This window comes from Hyperolius riggenbachi, chromosome 12, assembly GCF_040937935.1.
Source record: "Hyperolius riggenbachi isolate aHypRig1 chromosome 12, aHypRig1.pri, whole genome shotgun sequence".
In the NCBI taxonomy this organism is placed as follows: Eukaryota; Metazoa; Chordata; class Amphibia; order Anura; family Hyperoliidae; genus Hyperolius; species Hyperolius riggenbachi.
In genome coordinates this window covers 136,119,045-136,140,682 of record NC_090657.1, presented here as the reverse complement: position 1 = coordinate 136,140,682, position 21,638 = coordinate 136,119,045, and the positions used below count along the sequence as shown (strand labels likewise).

The following is a 21,638-nucleotide window of genomic DNA, read 5'->3' as shown; positions in this document are numbered from 1 at the left end:
CCTATGGTGGTGCCGGCTGCGCCCATATCTCCTGGATGGCTGCTTGCAGACAGTCCATAGACTCCATAAGGGCTGCTTGCAGACAGTCCCTAGACTCCAGAAAGGCTGCTTGCAGGACTTTGTGAGAGATTGGCAGGGACAGGGATATTAGAGACAAGAAGGCTCTGTGTGATGTGGCTGCAATGTAAATAAGCTCTCTGCTCCATCTCAGGCTATTCTCAGTCTCTCTCCCTCATTCACCTCTGCACCCCCCCCCCTTTCCCCTAAGGCAAGGCAAATATCTTATTTCCTCTTTCAGCTTTTCTCCCCTCTTAGCCTCTCTCCTTTTCTCCCCTCTTTCTCTCTCTACTTTGCCCCCCCACCTTACCCTCACAATTTAATCTAAAGCTGGCCATACATGCATCGATTTTTACTGACAGATTTGTTCACTGTGATCGAATCATATTGGCTTTTCCACCTTCCAGTCCCAAGAATGTATGTGTCCTATAGTAAGTCATACTATAGCGAAGTTGGTAGACAGCGATGCCACTGGCCACCAATAAAAAAAAAGGTAAGCAAGGCATGTATGTTGGGGGTACGGTCGACAACAGTGATGGGAGTAGGGGTGCAGTAACTTGATGAATTAGCAGTGCCATAACTTCTGGAATTAGCAGAGCAGAGATCATGGTGCCAGGAGGGAGGTTAATGTTGCATGCCTGAGGGAGATGGTGGTCTGGTAAATGTAGAGGAGGGTATCAGAGATGGAAGAGGAGCATATTTGAGGTATTAGTAGAGATGGTGGTGAACTGGAAGACCTAAATGTGTGTGTGGAGGGGGGAGGAGGATGAGCCTTGGGGAATTAAAGTGGCCATACACCGATCAACCAACTGTTTCGAAAATTATCAAATCGGATGAAAATCTGTGTTGGCACAAGCATGCCCTATCGAAGATTTAACTGATTTCGTGAAAATTGGTTGAATGTATCGATCTGAGATGCTGGGAAATCTCAGGCTGATGTGGTCGATTAAGTGCGATAATTACAAACGACAAACGTGGCGGAAACCTCGGCCAGGGCAGTTTCTAGGCTAAATTGCACCCACGGTGAGGGTGTAAAAACTGTGTCCCCCCCGACTCGTGACCCCATACTACACCCCCAGTATAGGTAGTCAGGTTTGGGTGCCCCCAGAATAGGTGACCATGCATAGGTATCCCCAGTATAAGTAGCCAGCTGTAGGTGTCCCCAGTATAGCTAGCTAGCTATAGGTGCCCCCAGAATAGGTTAGCCAGACATAAGTGCCCCAGTATAGGTACCTAGGTATAGGTGCTCCCAGTATCGGTAGCTAGGAATAGGTGCCTTCAGTATAGGTAGCTAGGTATAGGTGCCGTTGTTACTCAAAATGTATTACGTGCCTCCGGTGCCAGTGCATTTATACTTTACGCTGTTCCTCAAGTGTCCTTGCTGTATTTCCCATGTGACTACTGGCATATAGCACGTATGTGATGTAATGTGAAAATGGGGCTCTAGTTTGTGTTTTACCCCCAGGCCAAAAGATCCCAGTCCTCCCCTGTATGTGTGTGTTCACACTGGAGTGACGTGATTTTGTAAAAATCCCCCATAGCATTATATTAGCAAGAGCTTTTAAAATCTCTAGCATTTAAAAAGCTTGTGTGGTGTGAATCAGCCCTAAGGAAGAACAAGATAGTGATCTTCGGTAACCGCGCAGGAGGATTTCTCAGGCCCTGCTGGGCCAATTTGCATACCTTTTTTTTTTCAACACGCAGCTAGCACTTTGCTGGCTGCGTGTGCACTCCGATCGCCGCCGCTCCGCGCCGATTCGCTGCTACCAGCCGCACCGCCCCCCCCCCCCCCCTCAGACCCCATGCGCTGCCTGGCCAATCAGTGCAAGGCAGCGCCGAGGGGTGGATCGGGACTCCCTTTGACGTCACGACTTTGATGACCATGGCCATGGCGACGGGGGAAGCCCTAATGGAAATCCCGTTCAGAACAGGATTTCCAGACGGGCTTTATCGCCGGAGGCAATCGAAGAGGGTGGGGGGATGCCGCTCCACAGCGGCTGTCATGTAGCGAGCCCTAGGCTCACTACATGATTTAAAAAAAAAAATAATAAAAAAAAAAACTGCTGCGCTGCCCCCTGGCGGTTTTTAATAGACTGCCAGGAGGGTTAAAAAAAGCTTCTGCTAATTTGTTCCTGCTTCCTGTGTCCCAATTAGGTTTATCAGAAAGTCCCCATATCTAGGTATGTAATGACACATTGCTTTGAAATTAAAGGAGTGCATTAAAATAAAATGTATTTTTTTTTTAACAAATGTAATTTCAGTACAGTAGGTGTGAAAATGTGACAAGCCAAAACTGAGCATGTTTTAATAACTGAGTAACATGCTTTAAAACAGATTTATCATTTTTGCTGCAAGTCATCATAAAATACTTGTTATCTCAGTTATCTGTCAGAATAGGAGAATTCATGAGGGAATATGATGCAAGGTTTAATAAATATGTATGTTAAATGATCATTTGACAGCACTGAGAAAACTGACCTGGATAATGGATATCAGCCTAATAGAAAAATACTACTCAAACCTGTTGGAGTCATGAGTGGGATTTGCAGCTGCTACAAACACAAGAGCAGGCAATTCCCTGACTTAGATAAAAGCTCTGTATATATGCAGTCATTAATATACTGGGTGTTCAGTCACCGGTAATGGATTGATGTATGGCAGAGGAGGCCAGCACAGATCTGAGGCAGATACAAAGTCAAGGATTCTCAGAACAGTGTGTGCCTCTGGTCTGGTGTGGGGATGTCCAGGGTACAGAAGAAAGGCTAGAAGAAGATGTAAAATATGAATAGACTCCATGTGCTGCTTGCATTAAAAGACTGGTGTTCATTAAAACTGTCTTTAGAAGTGACAGGAACCAGCTTCAGTAGCATGTAAGCCGTCCATTCCATATATCATTATAGCTCCCAAATATCCCTTTTACAGAGGGACAATCCCTCTTTGGTAACCAAATTCCTGTAAATCTCTTTTCTCCAATTTTCAGGAATGATTTACAGATCTATCTAAATAAATGTATTTTCTATTGAAAAATAGGTTAAACTGACCCTATACTTTATTCTTATCCTTCTATCCCCAGTATAAGGTTATACGGTTATAAAAATCTTATTCTTAAAATGTCTTTTGTTAGCTTTTCTGAAGTGATGTCCTGTTCCTCAAAGAAAACAGAAAAGAAAAAAACAACATATGGGCCCACATGTAATTCACTTTTTCTTCTGAGTTTTCTCCTGGGAGATAATGTTTCATCTTCTATTTAGAATAACCTTTCAGCACTCTGCCATTAAAAAAAATAACAAAAAGTAAGTGGAAAAGTACGATCAAAACTGTTTGAATTATTTTCTTGCTTGCTAGTGATTCAAAAGGCAATATAATGTATGTATAATACATCTTTGGAGAAAACTCAGGAGAAAAGGTGAATTGCATATGGGCCACGGTGTAGTATTGTTATAATCAAATGAATTAAACAATGATTTCCAGTGTATACGTGCACAGCAAATGCACACCCTGCCAGGTCACTTCCACCAACACCCATGATGTGCTGGCTGACCGAATTGCAGACCAGCAATATGCGCTCAGGTATTTACGCCTCAGGCCTTGCATCTACTTTAGGTAGGGAATAAGCCTTTCACAGTATCCTTAATGAATATCAACAGTAGCCCTTCTAGCCAGCATACACCACCATAAACCGCTCCGATTAACTTCAAGAGCCTTAAACTTGAAAATACTATGTCATAGTTTTATTGCCAAAAATAAAAGATTTTAGTTGAATGTTATGTGCATTGTATAAAACTATAGTTTAAAAACACACATCAAACTCCTTTGTCCACCGTTACACGCTCGCAACAATGCACTTTGTCCCACGGAACACAGTACCTACAGACAGATGCACAAAAGTATTTGCATCTAACTTTAAATATATGCAAACAAAATATATTTTTTGTATTTACATTACTCCCAGAGTTCCACTTAAGGGACAATTGTAGTAAGAAGAATATTCAGTAGTGTCTGAATCACACCAAAAACAAGCATGCAGTTAATCTTGTCAGATCTGACAATATTGTCAGAAACTCCTGATCTGCTGCATGCTTGTTCGGGGTCTAAGGCTAAAAGTATTAGAGGCACAGGATAAGCAGGACTGCCCAGCAACAGGTATTGCTTAACCACTTAACGACCGCCCACTGCACAGGGGCGGTCGGAAAGTGGATGCCGCAATGACCAGCTCATGTGCAGAGGCGGTGGTCCTTGTATGGGCATAGGCGGAGCGATTGCGTCATCCGTGACGCGATCCTCCGCCGGGGATCGATGGCCGGGGATTTAGCCTCCAGCCCGCTGGCCAATTAGCAGCTCCGGCGGGCGGAGGAATACAGAAATCCGGCATTTAAAGCGTATAAAGCACTTTGTTAGGTAAACAAAGTGCTTTATACACACTTCCTCCTCGTCTCGTGGTCTCATTGTTCCAGAGACCACCAGCGAGGAGGAAGCAGTAGTGAGTATGCACCACAAATTTTTTTTTCCACACACCTTCCCTGATCGCCCACAGCACCCTTCAGACCCCCCCCCCTGCCCACCCCCCAGAACACTGTTTGCACCCAATCACCCCCCTAATCACCCATCGATCACTCCCTGTCACTATCTGTAAACGTTATTTTTTTAAGCCCTAAACTGCCCCCTGCTCCCTCCTGATCACCCCCCACCCCTCAGATTCTCCCCAGACCCCCCCAGCCCCTCCCCCTGTGTACTGTATGCCTCTATCCACCCTGTAATAACCCACTGATCACCTGTCAATCACCTGTCAATCACCCATCAATCACCCCCTGTCACTGCCACCCATCAATCAGCCCCTAACCTGCCCCTTGCGGGCAATCTGATCACCCACCCACACCAATAGATCGCCCGCAGATCCGACATCAGATCACCTCCCAAGTGCAGTGTTTACATCTGTTCTCTCCTCTAAACACCCACTAATTACCCATCAATCTCCCATCAATCACCCCCTATCACCACCTGTCACTGTTACCCATCAGATTAGACCCTAATCTGCCCCTTGCGGGCACGCAATCACCCACCCACACGCTCAGATTTCCCTCAGACCCCCCCCCCCCCCCCCTTATCAATTCGCCAGTGCATTATTTAGATCTGTTCTTCCCTGTAATAACCCACTAATCACCTGTCAATCACCTGTCAATCACCTATCAATCACCCATCAATCACCCCCTGTCACTGCCACCCATCAATCACCCCCTGTCACTGCCACCCATCAATCAGCCCCTAACTTGCCCCTTGCGGGCAATCTGATCACCCACCCACACCATCAGATTGCCCCAGACCTACCCTCAGATCACCTCCAAAGTGCATTGTTTACATCAGTTCTGCCATCTAATCACCCACTGATCACCCATCAATCACCCATCAATCAGCCCCTGTCACTGATACCCATCAGATTAGACCCCTATCTGCCCCTAGAGCACCCAATCACCCGCCCACACCCTCAGAACGTCCTCAGACCCCACCCCTGATCACCTCATCAGTGCATTGCTTGCATCTATTTCCCCCCTCTAATCACACCTTGAGACACCCATCAATCACCTCCTGTTATTCCCCCCCCCCCCCCCAGCACTCCTATCCATCAGATCAGGCCCAATACAACCTTACATCTAAAAGGCCACCCTGCTTATGACCGGTTCCACAAAATTCGCCCCCTCATAGACCACCTGTCATCAAAATTTGCAGATGCTTATACCCCTGAACGGTCATTTTGAGACATTTGGTTTCCAGACTACTTACGGTTTTGGGCCCGTAAAATGCCAGGGTGGTATAGGAACCCCACAAGTGACCCCGTTTTAGAAAAAAGACACACCAAGGTATTCTGTTAGGTGTATAACAAGTTCATAGAAGATTTTATTTTTTGTCAAAAGTTAGCGGAAATTGATTTTTATTGTTTTTTCCCACAAAGAGTCATTTTTCACTAACTTGTGACAAAAAATAAAATTTTCTATGAACTCACCATACACCTAACGGAATACCTTGGGGTGTCTTCTTTCTAAAATGGGGTCACTTGTGGGGTTCCTATACTGCCCTGGCATTTTAGAAAACAAATGCCTCAAAATGACCTGTGAATAGGACGTTGGGCCCCTTAGCGCACCTAGGCTGCAAAAAATTCTCTCTGTAAATGGACAATTGTGTGTAAAAAAAATCAAAAAATTGTCATTTACAGAGATATTTCTCCCACCCAGCATGGGTATGTGTAAAAATACACCACAAAACACATTATACTACTTCTCCTGAGTACGGCGGTACCACATGTGTGGCACTTTTTTACACCCTAAGTGCGCTAAGGGGCCCAAAGTCCAATGAGTACCTTTAGGATTTCACAGGTCATTTTGCAACATTTGGTTTCAAGACTACTCCTCATGGTTTAGGGCCCCTAAAATGCCAGGGCAGTATAGGAACCCCACAAATGACCCCATTCTAGAAAGAAGACACCCAAAGGTATTCCGTTAGGAGTATGGTGAGTTCATAGAAGATTTTATTTTTTGTCACAAGTAAGCGGAAAATGACACTTTGTGAAAAAAAAAAATTTAAATCAATTTCCGCTAACTTGTGACAAAAAATAAAATCTTCTATGAACTCACCATACTCCTAACGGAATACCTTGGGGTGTTTTCTTTCTAAAATAGGGTTATTTGTGGGGTTCCTATACTGCCCTGGCATTTTAGGGGCCCTAAACCGTGAGGAGTAGTCTTGAAACAAAAATGACCTGTGAAATCCTAATGGTACTCATTGGGCTTTGGGCCCCTTAGCGCACTTAGGGTGTAAAAAAGTGCCACACATGTGGTATCGCCATACTCAGGAGAAATAGTATAATGCACTTTCTTTGCTTTTTAGCTACTTTTAGCTACTTTTTTTGTTACTTTTTTTGTTACTTTAGCTATATCTTAGCTTAGCCCACCTTATTCTTGTTGTTGAAACTAGTTTAGTTAGTTTTGCTTCTGCCGTCTGTCTCTCGGGATCCCCCGCTTACTTCCAGCGGTACCTGCCTGTATCCACCGCCGGCAGCAGGATCCATCGCCTGGTCTCCAGAGCCCGCCTGACGCCAGTCACATCTCCGGCCACCCACGTGGAGGGGCCGCCGCGCGGAGCACGCATAGGTCGGACAAGCTCCGACGGACGGCAGAGAAGTCCTCCAGCCTCCTGCTCTCGGAACTCCGCACATGCTGAGGCCGCCGCCAGCTAGGGGATCCATCCACCAATCCAGGACCTACTCCTCCGCTAAGGACACCTACGGACAGCTCCACCGGGGTCCATCCTGTGGCTACATCAGGTCCCTGCTGCGGAGGCTAGCCGGAACATCTATAGCGGGCAGCCATCCTCCGCACACTGAGGGCCGCTGCGCAAGACTGCTCTGGCCTTCTAGGCCCCCCACGTGCACGCTGCAGCCAGCCCTGCTTAGGCTGTCTCTCCGCTCTGACGGACACGAACGCCTGGAGCCCCACCGGTGCCCAGATATTTGCAGCTGCGGCAGAAGGAGAAGGAGCAACCGGATTCACACGGCACCCGACCAAGTCTGCACTCATCAGGGGTAAGACCCAGCCTCAGCGCCCTCTTCTGCCTGTCCTGGGAGCCTGTCTGCTTCGCTGCTTCTCTGCCCTCCGACCCTGCTGTCTGCTTCGCTGCTTCTCTGCCCTCCGACCCTGAAAATCCTGGGACCTATCCTGCCTGTGCCCGGCATGGGTGCACCCCTGCTGACCCACAGCAGTCCGGCTCTTCTGTCTCCAAACCTCCAAACCCGGCCAGGCCCTGGGCCTATCCTGCTGTGCCAACCTGCATGCACACTGCGGGCCCACAGCTGCCCGGCTCCTCTGCCCTGCTGTGCCCACAGCTGCCCTGCTCCTCTGCCCTGCTTGTGCCTAACCAGACAAGCCCTGCCATCCCCTGGGCCAAGCATACCCCCCGTTCTCGGAGAGAACTTCCTGGGCTGAAATAATTGCCACCGGCACTCACTACTCCTGTTGCCCTACGGGCACCAACTGCTATCCACCCCCTTCGTACCGATCCCAACCTGCTTGCTGCCTCGTGTTTTGTGGTCTGAACGTTTGTGTCACTGACTAAACTTTTTTTACCACGGTCACTGCTGGACCTACTGTTGATCTTTTGTGCCACTGACTGAACTTTCTGCCACGGTCACTGCTGGACCTACTGTTGCTTCCTCGAGTCCGGTGCTGTGTCTGGCCAGCTTCCCCCAGAAGGCCTCCCACACGACACTGAAATGCCATGCCGCACCACTGCCCGCTGGCGTCCCTCCACCTCTCGCCCACACGACGAGGACCGGGGCCCACTCACACCACTCCCCGCAACACGCACTACACACACCAGGGAGCAGCTCCTACAGTGGGAATCGTGTGGCCACTCACCCCCTGTAGCCAGGCTTCTGACAAAGCTGGTCTGGGAACACATCGTGCAGGCCAGAGGCGGAGAGGCTGCCGGGCAGGCGCCCGCGTGAGACTTAGGAGGAGGGGCCTACGATCAGCCATCCCCTCAGTCCTCCTGGCAAATGTGTGCTCCCTCCCCAACAAGCTAGACGAACTGTGCCTCCTCTGCGACAGGAGGGACCTTAGCAGGACGACGCCAGTCCTTTGTTTCACGGAAACTTGGCTACATGAGGACATCCCTGAGAACACCCTGTTTCTCCCAGGTTTCAGCCTCACCCGTGCAGACCGAGACCCTGTCCTCTCTGGGAAGAAAAGAGGGGGTGGTATCTGCTTCTATATCAGCCCCTCATGGTGCCCCACCTCGACAGTACTCATCAGGAAGTGCTCCCCTGACCTCGAGCTCATACTCATTAACTGCAGGCCGACATACTCGCCACGTGAGTTTTCCTCCTATGTCCTTGTCGGGGTGTACATTCCTCCTGATGCTGATGTCAAAGGTGCCGTACTGGAGCTCAGCGAGACCATCTCACAGTGGGAGACGTCCCTTCCAGACTCACTTTTTATTGTTATGGGCGACTTCAACAAGGCCAATCTTCGCCGAGACATGCCACGATACCACCAGCATGTGGAGTGCCCCACCAGGGGCGGGAACACTCTCGACCACTTCTACACAGCACTGAAGGATGCTTACAAGGCAGTTCCAGGGGCGGCTCTTGGCTCCTCTGACCACTGTGTCATCCACCTGATACCCACTTACAAGAGACGCCTAGAATCCGCTAAACCAACTCTTAGGTCCACCAAAGTATGGTCAGACGAGTCCAAGCTCCAACTCCAAGCCTGCTTTGACTGCACTGAGTGGGAGGCCCTGGAAGCACCAAACATAGACGAGTGGGCAGACAACGTTGCCTCATACATCAGCTTCTGTGAAGACTCTTGCATACCAACCAAAGTCTTCAAGGTCTACCCGAACAACAAGCCGTGGTTCACTAACAGGCTACGGCAACTGCGGAGACGAAAGGAAGTCGCTCACAAGACTGGCAACCAGGAGGACTACAGGAAGGCGAGAAATGACCTTAACAGAGAACTGAGGGCTGCCAAAAGGGACTATGCAGAGAGAATGAAACAAAACCTGCGCTCAAATGACACTCGAGCTGTATGGAAGGGGCTCAGGGCTGCCACCAACTACAAGCCCCCCCAAACATGCACCACCCAGCCTGGAACTAGCCGAAGAACTCAGCAAGTTCTACTGCAGGTTTGAGAGGCAGGAAGAACCGAAGGTTCACCTGGAACCGCCCAACACCCCTCCCCGCCTCAAGGAGAACATCATGAGCCCACCTCCTTCTCTAGTGGTGAGCGAGGCTGAAGTCCTGCAACTTCTGGCAAGACTAAACACCAGGAAAGCCCCTGGACCGGACAGTGCGTCTCCAGCCTGCCTGAAAACCTGCTCCAGGCAACTCGCTCCCGTTCTCTCCGCCATCTTCACCAAATCACTAAGCGAAGGAATAGTCCCCAGATGCTTCAAGAGGTCGACCATCATACCTGTCCCTAAGAAACAGGGAGCCTCTGAGCTGAACAACTTTAGGCCGTTAGCCCTTACGTCCATCATAATGAAAACTCTGGAGCGAACGGTCTTTTCCAACCTCAAGACCTCCACCCTGCGCCCTTTCTAGACCCCCATCAGTTCGCGTACAGGGCAAACAGGTCAACTGACGATGCAATAAACATCTGCCTGGAGTTCATCTATGACCACCTGGACAGACCAGACACGTACGCCAGAATACTACTCCTGGACTTTAGCTCGGCGTTTAATACGATTTGTCCACGCATTCTACAAGGAGAACTAACCACACTTGGTGTGCACCCTAGCCTGCGCCTCTGGATCACAGACTTTCTCACCAACAGGACTCAATCTGTCAGGCTGGGTGAGATCCACTCACAAATTATGACCACGAACACAGGGGCCCTTCAGGGCTGTGTCTTGTCTCCACTGCTGTTCTCCCTCTACACAAACAATTGTAGATCCGAGGCAGATTCGGTCAAGGTCATTAAGTTCGCCGACGACACCACCATTGTTGGTCTCGTCACCAAGGACAACATCCAGGAGTACTGTCAGCAGGTGGAGAGAATCTCTCACTGGTGCAAGGAGTACAAGCTAGTGCTCAACACCGCACTAGCTGTCGAGCTAATCGTTGATTTCAGGAAATCCGCTCCCACTCCACCTCCAATCCACATTGATGGTACGGAAGTGGCCAGAGTGCCTTGCGCCCGTCTCCTGGGCACCACCATCTCCAGTGACCTCAGCTGGAGGCCCAACATCACCGCCACCCAAAGGAAAGCCCAACAGAGACTCTACCTCCTTCGTCAGCTGAGAAAGTTCGGCATGGCCCCAGAGATCTTGACCAGCTTCTACTCCGCCACCATTGAATCGATTCTCTGCTCTTCCATCCTGGTCTGGTACTCCGGCTCCACCGCCAGCGACAGGCTCACACTTCAGAGGGTCATCAGGGCAGCGGAGAGGGTCATTGGGAGACCTCTCCATGCACTCGACCTCCTACACAAGAGAAGGCTGAGAGCGAGGGCGCTGAGGATCGCTAACGATCCCTCTCACCCAGGCCACTGCTAATTCTGTCAGCTCCCACTGGGACGGAGGCTTCGGGCCATCTCCACAAGGACTGCCAGACACAGTAACTCTTTCTTCCCCTCGGCCGTCAGCCTCCTTAATTCCCTTCACATACTCCCATCCGCAAACAAAACTAATTGTTGATTGGCCAGCCTACGACTTTTGGAACCGTTACGAGCAATGTGAAACCGCTGGCCTAGTATGTAACGCAAATGTATTACAATAATGTAGATGTAACTGCTTGTCCTCTGTGTATAGTGTATAGTGTTTAAGTGTCAACTTTTCTGTTCTTGCTGTGCTATACTACCTATCGTTGTTCTCTGAGTTATTATGTACTGTGCCAAACCCAATTCCGGGCAAGATCCAGTCGTGCTTGGCGAAATAAAGAATTCCTGATTCCTGATTCCTGACAATACCACATGTGTGGCACTTTTTTGCAGCCTAACTGCGCTAAGAGGCCCAAAGTCCAATAAGCACCTTTAGGCTTTACAGGGGTGCTTACAATTAGGCACCCCCAAAAATGCCAGGACAGTAAACACACCCCACAAATGACTCCATTTTGGAAAGTAGACACTTCAAGGTATTCAGAGAGGAGCATAGTGAGTCCGTGGCAGATTTCATTTTTTTTGTCGCAAGTTAGCAGAAATGGAAACTTTTTTTTTTCTTTTTTGTCACAAAGTGTCATTTTCCGCTAACTTGTGACAAAAAATAAAATTTATGAACTTACCATGCCTCTCAGTGAATACTTTGGGATGTCTTCTTTCCAAAATGGGGTCATTTGGGGGGTATTTATACTATCCTGGCATTCTAGCCCCTCATGAAACATGACAGGTGCTCAGAAAAGTCAGAGATGCTTCAAAATGGGAAAATTCACTTTTTGCACCACAGTAAACGCTCTAACTTTTACCCAAACCAATAAATATAGGCTGAATGGGTTTTTTTTTAATTAAAAACATGTTTGTCCACATTTTTCGTGCTGCATGTATACAGAAATTTTACTTTATTTGAAAAATGTCAGCACAGAAAGTTAAAAAAATCATTTTTTTGACAAAATTCATGTCTTTTTTGATGAATATAATAAAAAGTAAAAATCGCAGCAGCAATCAAATAGCACCAAACGACAGCTTTATAAGTGACAAGAAAAGGAGCCAAAATTCATTTAGGTGGTAGGTTGTATGAGCGAGCAATAAACCGTGAAAGCTGCAGTGGTCTGAATGGAAAAAAAGGCTCTGGTCCTTAAGGGGGTGTAAAGCCCGCGGTCCTCAAGTGGTTAAAAGTAAATAAATATGGCAGCCTCCATATAATTTTCATTTCAGTTGTCCTTTAAAGCACAAGAACAGTTAAAATTTTGCAAAAGCCATCTGTAGTTGAAGTGTCGTTAAAGGGGAACTTCAGCCTAAACAAACATACTGTTATTAAGTTACATTAGTTATGTTAATTAGAATAGATAGGTAATATAATCTTTTACCCACCCTGTGTTAAAAGAACAGCCAAATGTTTGTGATTCATGGGGGCTGCCATTTTTTGTCATGGGGCAGCCATCTTTTTGGTTGAGTTGAGGTGACAGGGAGCATGAGACACAGTTCCAACTGCAGTAAACACACAAAAAAAAAAAAACAGGAGGGTTCAGAACCACCCCTGCTGAGTATTTTTGTATGCAGCTAATAAAGTATTTTGTACAAGCACATGAAGAGATTAAGGTTCCTTTTTTGTGTTTACTAGAGTCTGATGTTTTACCTTGATCTCTCCTCAGTTTGAGTGGTGCTACAACCAATCGTTGGCCACCCGATTTTCTTGTGTGGGTATACAGTTCCAACTGCCCTGTGTCCTGATCACCCCTCCCAGCTGGGCACCCTAGGCTTCAAATGTCAAATTCAATAAAGTAAAAAAAAATTGCACCAAAACAGCAGAACGAGAACAACAACATCAGAAATCCCATCATGCTTTGCACAGCATAAGGGGAAAACTGCCCGGGCAGTTTTCTTCTGTGCAGCTAAAAATGAGGCTTGCATAAGAGAAACAAAGTTCTGATGCTGTGAAACTGTTAAAGAAACACCAAGCCTTTTCAGTGCTGCCGAGTCGATTTTTAGTCTGGAGGTTCACTTTAAGCTAATATTCTAGTGTGATTTTATTTAGTTGTTAGTACAGATTATCCAGTTTAGTACATTTACTGTCAATTTAACCTTACTCTGTCATTTCATTAAATCACACCTGTAGAATGCTGAGGATGGCCTCCTGGGTAACGGGGTCAGTTGTAACACCAAACAATGCGGCCATCTCTTGCTGCTGGATCTGGTAGAACATGTCTGTGTTCTCTCCCACATCAGCATCTTCAGCTTTCACTCGTCCAATTACTGAGCCTGGGGGAGCGGTCTCCCGCACGCTGAACCGGTACAGCTCTGGAAAGTGCAAACAAAGTCTAAAGTTAGTTAGGAAAGTGTACACAATAATAAAGGAATCTGGGGGGGTTAAAAGGGTCAAAATATAAAAGACAAAGGAGGGTAGGCTTACATACACAGTATATAGAATAAAAAGGTTGAATAACAGGTGATCAACACAGCTCTTCTTACTATGGTTATCTGTGGAAGATAAGAAGAGACTAGGAACCCAAACAGGGCCAGATTTGTTCTTTTTACTGTCCAGGGCCAATGTCACCTGCCGCCCCCTTTCAGTATAGGTAGCGAGATGTCCCCTCCCCCTTCCCTCCAGAAAAGGTAGCCAGATGACCCCTCCCCTTTTTCCCTCTAGTATAGGTAGCCTGATGACCCCTTCTCCTCCCCTCCAGTATAGATAGCCAGATGACTCCCTTAATCCCTCCCTTTCCCAGTCCCCCCTTTCAGTACAGCTTGCCTCCACACCGCAGCAGCCCTCAGTGTCACTCACTTCTCTGCTCATCTCCAGTGTAGAAGCGTCCTCTTCCCCTCAGTCTCCAATGCTGCCAAAGTCCGTAGCCGCCTACCACAACCCCAACATGCACAGAGAGTGAGATGGCCGCTTCACTGTTTGCTGGCAGCAAGGTCCCGCAGTCAGGTGCTCACCTGATCTCCCTGCATTGCAGCATTTGCAAGCTTTCAAATGCTGCACCAGTTTAGTCTGCTTCTTTGGTGCCCTTGCTCCTGAGGTGCCCTAGGCCACGGCCTAGGCCTAAATCCGGCCCTGAGCCCAATGGTGCAGTATCGTCTGTTATATATTGGTAGTGTGTGAAATGTGAATAATACTTACAAAGGTGGATTGCAATCCCTGCAACCACCATATAAGTTTACAGGGAAGTACCCTCCCCGCTCGGTTTCTCCAGGACTTGACACAAACTGGATGGTTGCTCTCCTTAATGGACTATGAATCAGTGCAAGCACTAAGCGCAGCAGATGTACCTCCTGAGAAGGTATAACTCTTGTACTATAACCTGGTAGGAGGTGCCCAAAAAACAGGATATATAAAAAATAGACTAATATCTTATACATATAAAAAAGAGAGGCAAGCTTACCGCTCATGATAAAAACCACTAAATTGTAAAAAGGAATTTTTATTCAACCACAATTGGTAGGTGACAATGCGTTTCACGGCTATTAACTGCTTCCTCAGGTCAGTTAAAAAAAAACAAGTGCCTTTTGTAATGACTGTGTGGAGCATGGGCGCCTTCTTAGTGCTATATAATATGAGTCTTTATTTACATGATGCTTTTCAATGGTCACAGCTGGCTTCTTAAAGTCTTATATATGCCTAGAGATGTGTAAGCACCTCTTCAGTGCACACAGCTCACCATAGATCTTCATGTTTTACTATCTTTTCTTTTATTTGATATACATTTGGTTCATACTTGTACTATGCAAAATGAAAGCATTTTTATGCATGTATTGTGCAAATCATTTACATGTGTTTTTGCCAACAGTTCACAATACATTCCTACATTCACCACAACAAGTGAAAGCATGGAATGGAAAATCACACAAAACATATAGAAAAAAAGCAAAAAACTGTAATGCGTATATAACTGCATTCTTACTACTACTACACAGCATCACAGCTCTAGTAGGGCCCTGTCCTGTTCCACCACATTTGGCCAACTATCCCGATCTCAAGCTTGCCAACTCCCACACAAGACTTCTTCCCTGTTATCAATCCTTCTTCAGGCTTGTGGACCAGAGAGTTGCTTTGCTTTTTTTTTTTTATAAAACACTTTTGTGACTGTCCTATCTTTAGTCTTGCACTCCAAGAGGCCAACTCAGCTTAACTATCCACTCTTTCCTTCAGCAGTAACAAAGGGATCTTTATATAGGTGTTAAAGCTCAGCATTACTTTGAATTTGCCATACATCATTTTCCTGAAAAGGTTCAAATGTTTTCTGGACTCTTTTCGTTCCCAACAGCCTCCTGTTTATCTTTCTTTGGGAGAACCCAGGTTTTGCTGCCATAGGTGACAAGTAGATGGATACAATTTTTGTATTTAACCTTCTTACTTCTTGACAGAGGATGTGCTCATATAATATGTTGTGCACTAAGAAAGCTTCTATTATCAGAACTTATGTTTGCCTGCATCTTTGCAAACCTCATTTCATTTAGTGGTGATAGATCCACTCTTTCAACCTCTTCATTATTAACCAGTTCAAGACTATAGGCTTACACCCCCCTAGTGACTAGGCTTTTTTTTTTTTTTTTACATTTTAGTGCTCTGCAGCTTTAAAAGCTTGCTGCAGAGCCATACAACTAAGCAGCCAAATGAATCTTGGCTCCTTTTCTGCCCATCAACAGAGCTTTCTGTTGGTGGGCTCTGATCGCTGCTGCAAGCTGTTTTGTTTTTAAATAAATTTAAATGTCATTTTTTAATATATAAGATGTATATTATATTATAATAAAATAATATCTTTTGTTGTTTATTTTTACATGCCACCTCCCTCCCCCGCCAGCCAATCACGCCAATCCTCTCTCATAGGCATCAGCCTATGAGAGGGGATCACGATCAGAGACTCTCCAGGGGACAACCAAGTGACACGGCTATCCCCAGTACAGCACTGTCATAGATCGCAGCACTGTACAAGGTAAATAGATGGCGGTTTCGCGATCTAACAGTCTCCTAGCGGCGATCCCCACTGGTAGACTGATGATGGAGCAGAGCTCCGTCACTTAAGCAGGGATGCACACGCGATCCCCTGCAAAACCCCACCCCAAGACTTTCGGCATTAGGCGGTCCTGGGGCTGCCACCTTCCCAACGCCTATCGGCGTTATGCCTTCGGGAAGGGGTTAAGGACAAAAGGTCTGCATTGAATATCAGTGCAATGTCTTGATATCATGTATTTTATTTTTCCAACCATAATGCACAACTCAGCCTAATGGGAAGCATCCTCCAGATAATCAAGGCTTTTAAGCAATGCACCAGGAATCCTCCTTAACAGGTCTATATCATCTGCATAAGCCAGTTTTTTTTGATGCTCTACTTAGTAATGTCCCACCTGGGTTTATTCCAAATGTTCTAATTTTTTTCTCCAACATTAAACTGCGAAGCATGCTGGATCAGGAGTTACCTTTTCTAAACCTGCGATTCACCTTGAATTCACTGGAGGTATCATTGTGTATCGGTACTTTACATCCTGAACTTTGTAAAGTCATTCTGATGAGTGTACTAAGTGTACAGGGTCTGCTGAGGTCTTCCATAGTGTCTTACAAATAACTAAAATTAATACTGTAAAGCACTTGTTTGTAGTCAACAAACAGCTAATGTGCTGAGCTAATGTTGCTTTTTTCAAGAATGCTGTGCATAGTAAACATCTGGTGTTCTGCAGGACTTTTTTTCTTCTTTTTGCAAAATTCACACTGAGAGATTCCAGTCGGCTAAATATTTTCTTTCCTCAAGAGCTTATAAGTTAATTTAGGAGTACAATCCTTTTCTAGGTGTTACATTGTTGTTTGGGCCCTTTTTTGACCACTTCCCACTCATATACCATTCTGTTCTCCTACCAAATGCTGCAATAGGTTATATTTTTCTTAGTTAATGTCAATGCCACCACACCTCAGCAACTCAGTTTGTACAAGTTCTTTTGCTATTGCCCTATAAAATGTCCATAATACTAATTCTTTCTAGCATCTCCAGGCTGGTTAGACTTGGAACACCGGGGCCAGGGTAGACTTAATTCTGATGTTGGTTTCCATGTAAAAACTAAATCTCGAGGCACAATCCTCTCAAAACACTACCATGGTTTGTGATGCCAATAGATGTGTATCATCACTAGCAAATGAGCAGATTCGAGCCCTAACTGTAGCAACCCAAATTACAAGGTCATAATCACATCAGTTTATTAATCCTATGGAAATGACTTCCCAGCTATCATCTCCTTTCAAACAGGTAAGCTGGCCATACACTAGGCCGATTACCCGCCGATCGACAGCTGATTCGATCACTGGTATCGAATCTGCTGTCAAATCGTTCACGCAACACGCTAATTTTCGATCTATTTCGGCCCGAAATAGATCAGTCCCATCGATCGCGCCGTGCAAAAAATTACCGTCGATCACCGCGGGTAAGGAGCGCATCGCTAGCGGCGTACGACCGACGCAGGTATACATTACCTGAAGCTGGCTCCCGGCATCTTCTCCGCATCACCTCCCGGCTCCCGGCTGGCATCTTCTCCGCATCAGCTTCAGCATCCCGGCATCCAGCATAACTTCCTGTGTCACTGCAGTGACAACGGAAGTACAAATAGAGGGCACTCTATTTGAACTTCCGCTGTCACTGGAGTGACAAAGTTATGCCGGGATACGGAAGCTGATGCGGAGAAGATGCCCGCCGGGAGCCGATGAGGAGAAGATGCCGGGACCGGGCTTCAGGTAATGTATGCGGGGGTCCGGGGGGCGACAGCGGCAGCTCAGCAGATGGTGAATCGGTTTCAGGCTGAAATCGATTCACAATCTGTTTGCAGTAAAGGAAGCTATACGATCCCTCTCTGATCAGATTCGATCAGAGAGGGATCTATCTGTTGGTCGAATCTGATGGCAAATCGACCAGTGTATAGCTACCTGTAGGGTTCTCCAAGTGTTATCTGAGAACAATTGTTGAGCATCAAGATTGCATAAACAAACAGTTTTTAAGGGAACCCGAGGTGAGAGACATGTAAAGGCTGACACATTTATTTACTTTTAAACAAAGCACATTGCCAAGCTGCTGATTCACTGCCTCTAATTTTAACCATAGACCCTGAACAAGCATGCAGACCAGATGTCTCTGACTCAAATCTGACTGGATTAGCTGGATGTTTTTTGTGTGTGATTTAGAAAATACAGACAAGAAAGATAAGCAGAACTGCCAGGTGCCTGGTATTGTTAAAAATGAAATAAATATGGCAGCTTCCATATAGTCTTTCACTTCAAGTTCCTTTTAACCACTTCCCGACCGCCTAACGCACAGAGGCGGCCGGGAAGTGGAGCCCTTAAGGAGCGGCTCACCCACAGAGGCGGCGGTCCATTTAAGGGCATGGGCGGAGCGATCGCGTCATCCGTGACGCGATCCTCCGCCGGCGCCTGTCACCGCTCGCCCGCCGCAACATCCCGCCGGCTATACGGAAGCGCCGGCGGGATGTTAACCCCGCGATCGCCGCATACAAAGTGTATAATACACTTTGTAATGTTTACAAAGTGTATTATACAGGCTGCCTCCTGCCCTGGTGGTCCCAGTGTCCGAGGGACCACCAGGGCAGGCTGCAGCCACCCTAGTCTGCACCAAGCACACTGATTTCTCCCCCCCCTGCCCCAGATCGCCCACAGCACCCCTCAGACCCCCCCTGCCCACCCCCCAGACCCCTGTTTGCACCCAATCACCCCCCTAATCACCCATCAATCACTCCCTGTCACTATCTGTCAACGCTATTTTTTTTTTATCTCCCCCCCTGCCCACTGCCCCCTCCTGATCACCCCCCACCCCTCAGATTCTCCCCAGACCCCCCCCCCACCCAGACCCCCCCCCTGTGTACTGTATGCATCTATCCCCCCCTGATCACCTGTCAATCACCCGTCAATCACCCGTCAATCACCCGTCAATCACCCCCTGTCACTGCCACCCATCAATCAGCCCCTAACCTGCCCCTTGCGGGCAATCTGATCACCCACCCACACCAATAGATCGCCCGCAGATCCGACATCAGATCACCTCCCAAACGCAGTGTTTACATCTATTCTCTCCTCTAAACACCCACTAATTACCCATCAATCACCCCCTATCACCACCTGTCACTGTTATCCATCAGATCAGACCCTAATCTGCCCCTTGCGGGCACCCAATCACCCGCCTACATGCTCAGATTGCCCTCAGACCCCCCCCTTATCAATTCGCCAGTGCAATATTTACATCTGTCCTTCCCTGTAATAACCCACTGATCACCTGTCAATCACCTGTCAATCACCCATCAATCACCCCCTGTCACTGCCACCCATCAATCACCCCCTGTCACTGCCACCCATCAATCAGCCCCTAACCTGCCCCTTGCGGGCAATCTGATCACCCACCCACACCAATAGATCGCCCGCAGATCCGACATCAGATCACCACCCAAGCGCAGTGTTTACATCTATTGTCTCCTCTAAACACCCACTAATTACCCATCAATCACCCCCTATCACCACCTGTCACTGTTATCCATCAGATCAGACCCTAATCTGCCCCTTGCGGGCACCCAATCACCCGCCTACACGCTCAGATTGCCCTCAGACCCCCCCTTATCAATTCGCCAGTGCATTAGTTACATCTGTTCTTCCCTGTAATAACCCACTGATCACCTATCAATCACCCATCAATCACCCCCTGTCACTGCCACCCATCAATCACCCCCTGGCACTGCCACCCATCAATCACCCCCTGTCACTGCCACTCATCAATCAGCCCCTAACCTGCTCCTTGCGGGCAATCTAATCACCCACCCACACCAATAGTTCGCCCGCAGATCCGACGTCAGATCACCTCCCAAGGGCAGTGTTTATATCTGTTCTCTACCCTAAACACCCACTAATTACCCATCAATCACCCCCTGTCACTGCTACCTATCAGATTAGACCCCTATCTGCCCCTAGGGCACTCAATCACCCGCCCACACCCTCAGAATGCCCTCAGGCCCCAGCCCTGATCACCTCGCCAGTGCATTGCTTGCATCTATTCCCCCCTCTAATCACACCTTGAGACACCCGTCAATCACCTCCTGTCACCCCCTAGCACACCTACCCATCAGATCAGGCCCTAACTTGTCCCGTGTGGGCTCCTGATCACTCGGCCAAACCCTCAGATCCCCCTCAGACCCCCTTCCGATCACCTCCCCAGTGCATTGATTGCATCTATTTTCCCCTCTAACTACCCCCTGAGACACCCATCAATCACCTCCTGTCACCCCCCTAGCACTCCTATCCATCAGATCAGGCCCAATACAACCTGTCATCTAAAAGGCCACCCTGCATATGACTGGTTCCACAAAATTCGCCCCCTCATAGACCACCTGTCATCAAAATTTGCAGATGCTTATACCCCTGAACAGTCATTTTGAGACATTTGGTTTCCAGACTACTCACGGTTTTGGGCCCGTAAAATGCCAGGGCGGTATAGGAACCCCAGAAACGGACCCCATTTTAGAAAAAAGACACCCCAATGTATTCTGTTAGGTGTATGACGAGTTCATAGAAGATTTTATTTTTTGTCAAAAGTTAGCGGAAATTGATTTTTTTTTTTTTTCACAAAGTGTCATTTTTCACTAACTTGTGACAAAAAATAAAATCTTCTATGAACTCGCCATACACCTAACGGAATACCTTGGGGTGTCTTCTTTCTAAAATGGGGTCACTTGTGGGGTTCCTATACTGCCCTGGCATTTTAGGGGCCCTAAACCGTGAGGAGTAGTCTAGAAAACAAATGCCTCAAAATGACCTGTGATTAGGACGTTGGGCCCCTTAGCGCACCTAGGCTGCAAAAAAGTGTCACACATGTGGTATCGCCGTACTCAGGAGAAGTAGTATAATGTGTTTTGGGGTGTATTTTTACACATACCCATGCTGGGTGGGAGAAATCTCTCTGTAAATGGACAATTGTGTGTAAAAAAAAATCAAACAATTGTCATTTACAGAGGTATTTTTCCCACCCAGCATGGGTATGTGTAAAAATACACCCCAAAACACATTATACTACATCTTCCGAGTACGGCGATACCACATGATTGGCACTTTTTTGCAGCCTAACTGCGCTAAGGGGCCAAAAGTCCAATGAGTACCTTTAGGATTTCACAGGTCATTTTTGTTTCAAGACTACTCCTCACGGTTTAGGGCCCCTAAAATGCCAGGGCAGTATAGAAACCCCACAAATGACCCCATTCTAGAAAGAAGACACCCAAACGTATTCCGTTAGGAGTATGGTGAGTTCATAGAAGATTTTATTTTTTGTCACAAGTTAGCGGAAAATGACACTTTGTGAAAAAAAACAATAAAAATCAATTTCCGCTAACTTGTGACAAAAAAAAAAAATCTTCTATGAACTCACCGTACTACTAACAGAATACCTTGGGGTGTCTTCTTTCTAA

The 21,638-nt window shown here is 47.1% G+C and overlaps 1 protein-coding gene across 5 annotated transcripts in view; it reads right to left on the bottom strand.

Moving 5' to 3' along the window:
- The window catches only part of CDH22 (cadherin 22), an 804,629-nt gene that overhangs the window by 67,673 nt on the left and 715,318 nt on the right, over window positions 1–21,638 (bottom strand). For all 5 annotated transcript variants that reach the window (XR_011025318.1, XR_011025319.1, XM_068263548.1 and 2 more), the window contains one exon: window positions 13,312–13,499. Coding sequence is in view for 3 of the 5 variants with exons in the window: in XM_068263548.1 (XP_068119649.1) it covers window positions 13,312–13,499 (188 nt within the window). In the remaining 2 variants the exon portion in view is untranslated. The remainder of the gene's footprint in view (window positions 1–13,311; window positions 13,500–21,638) is intronic.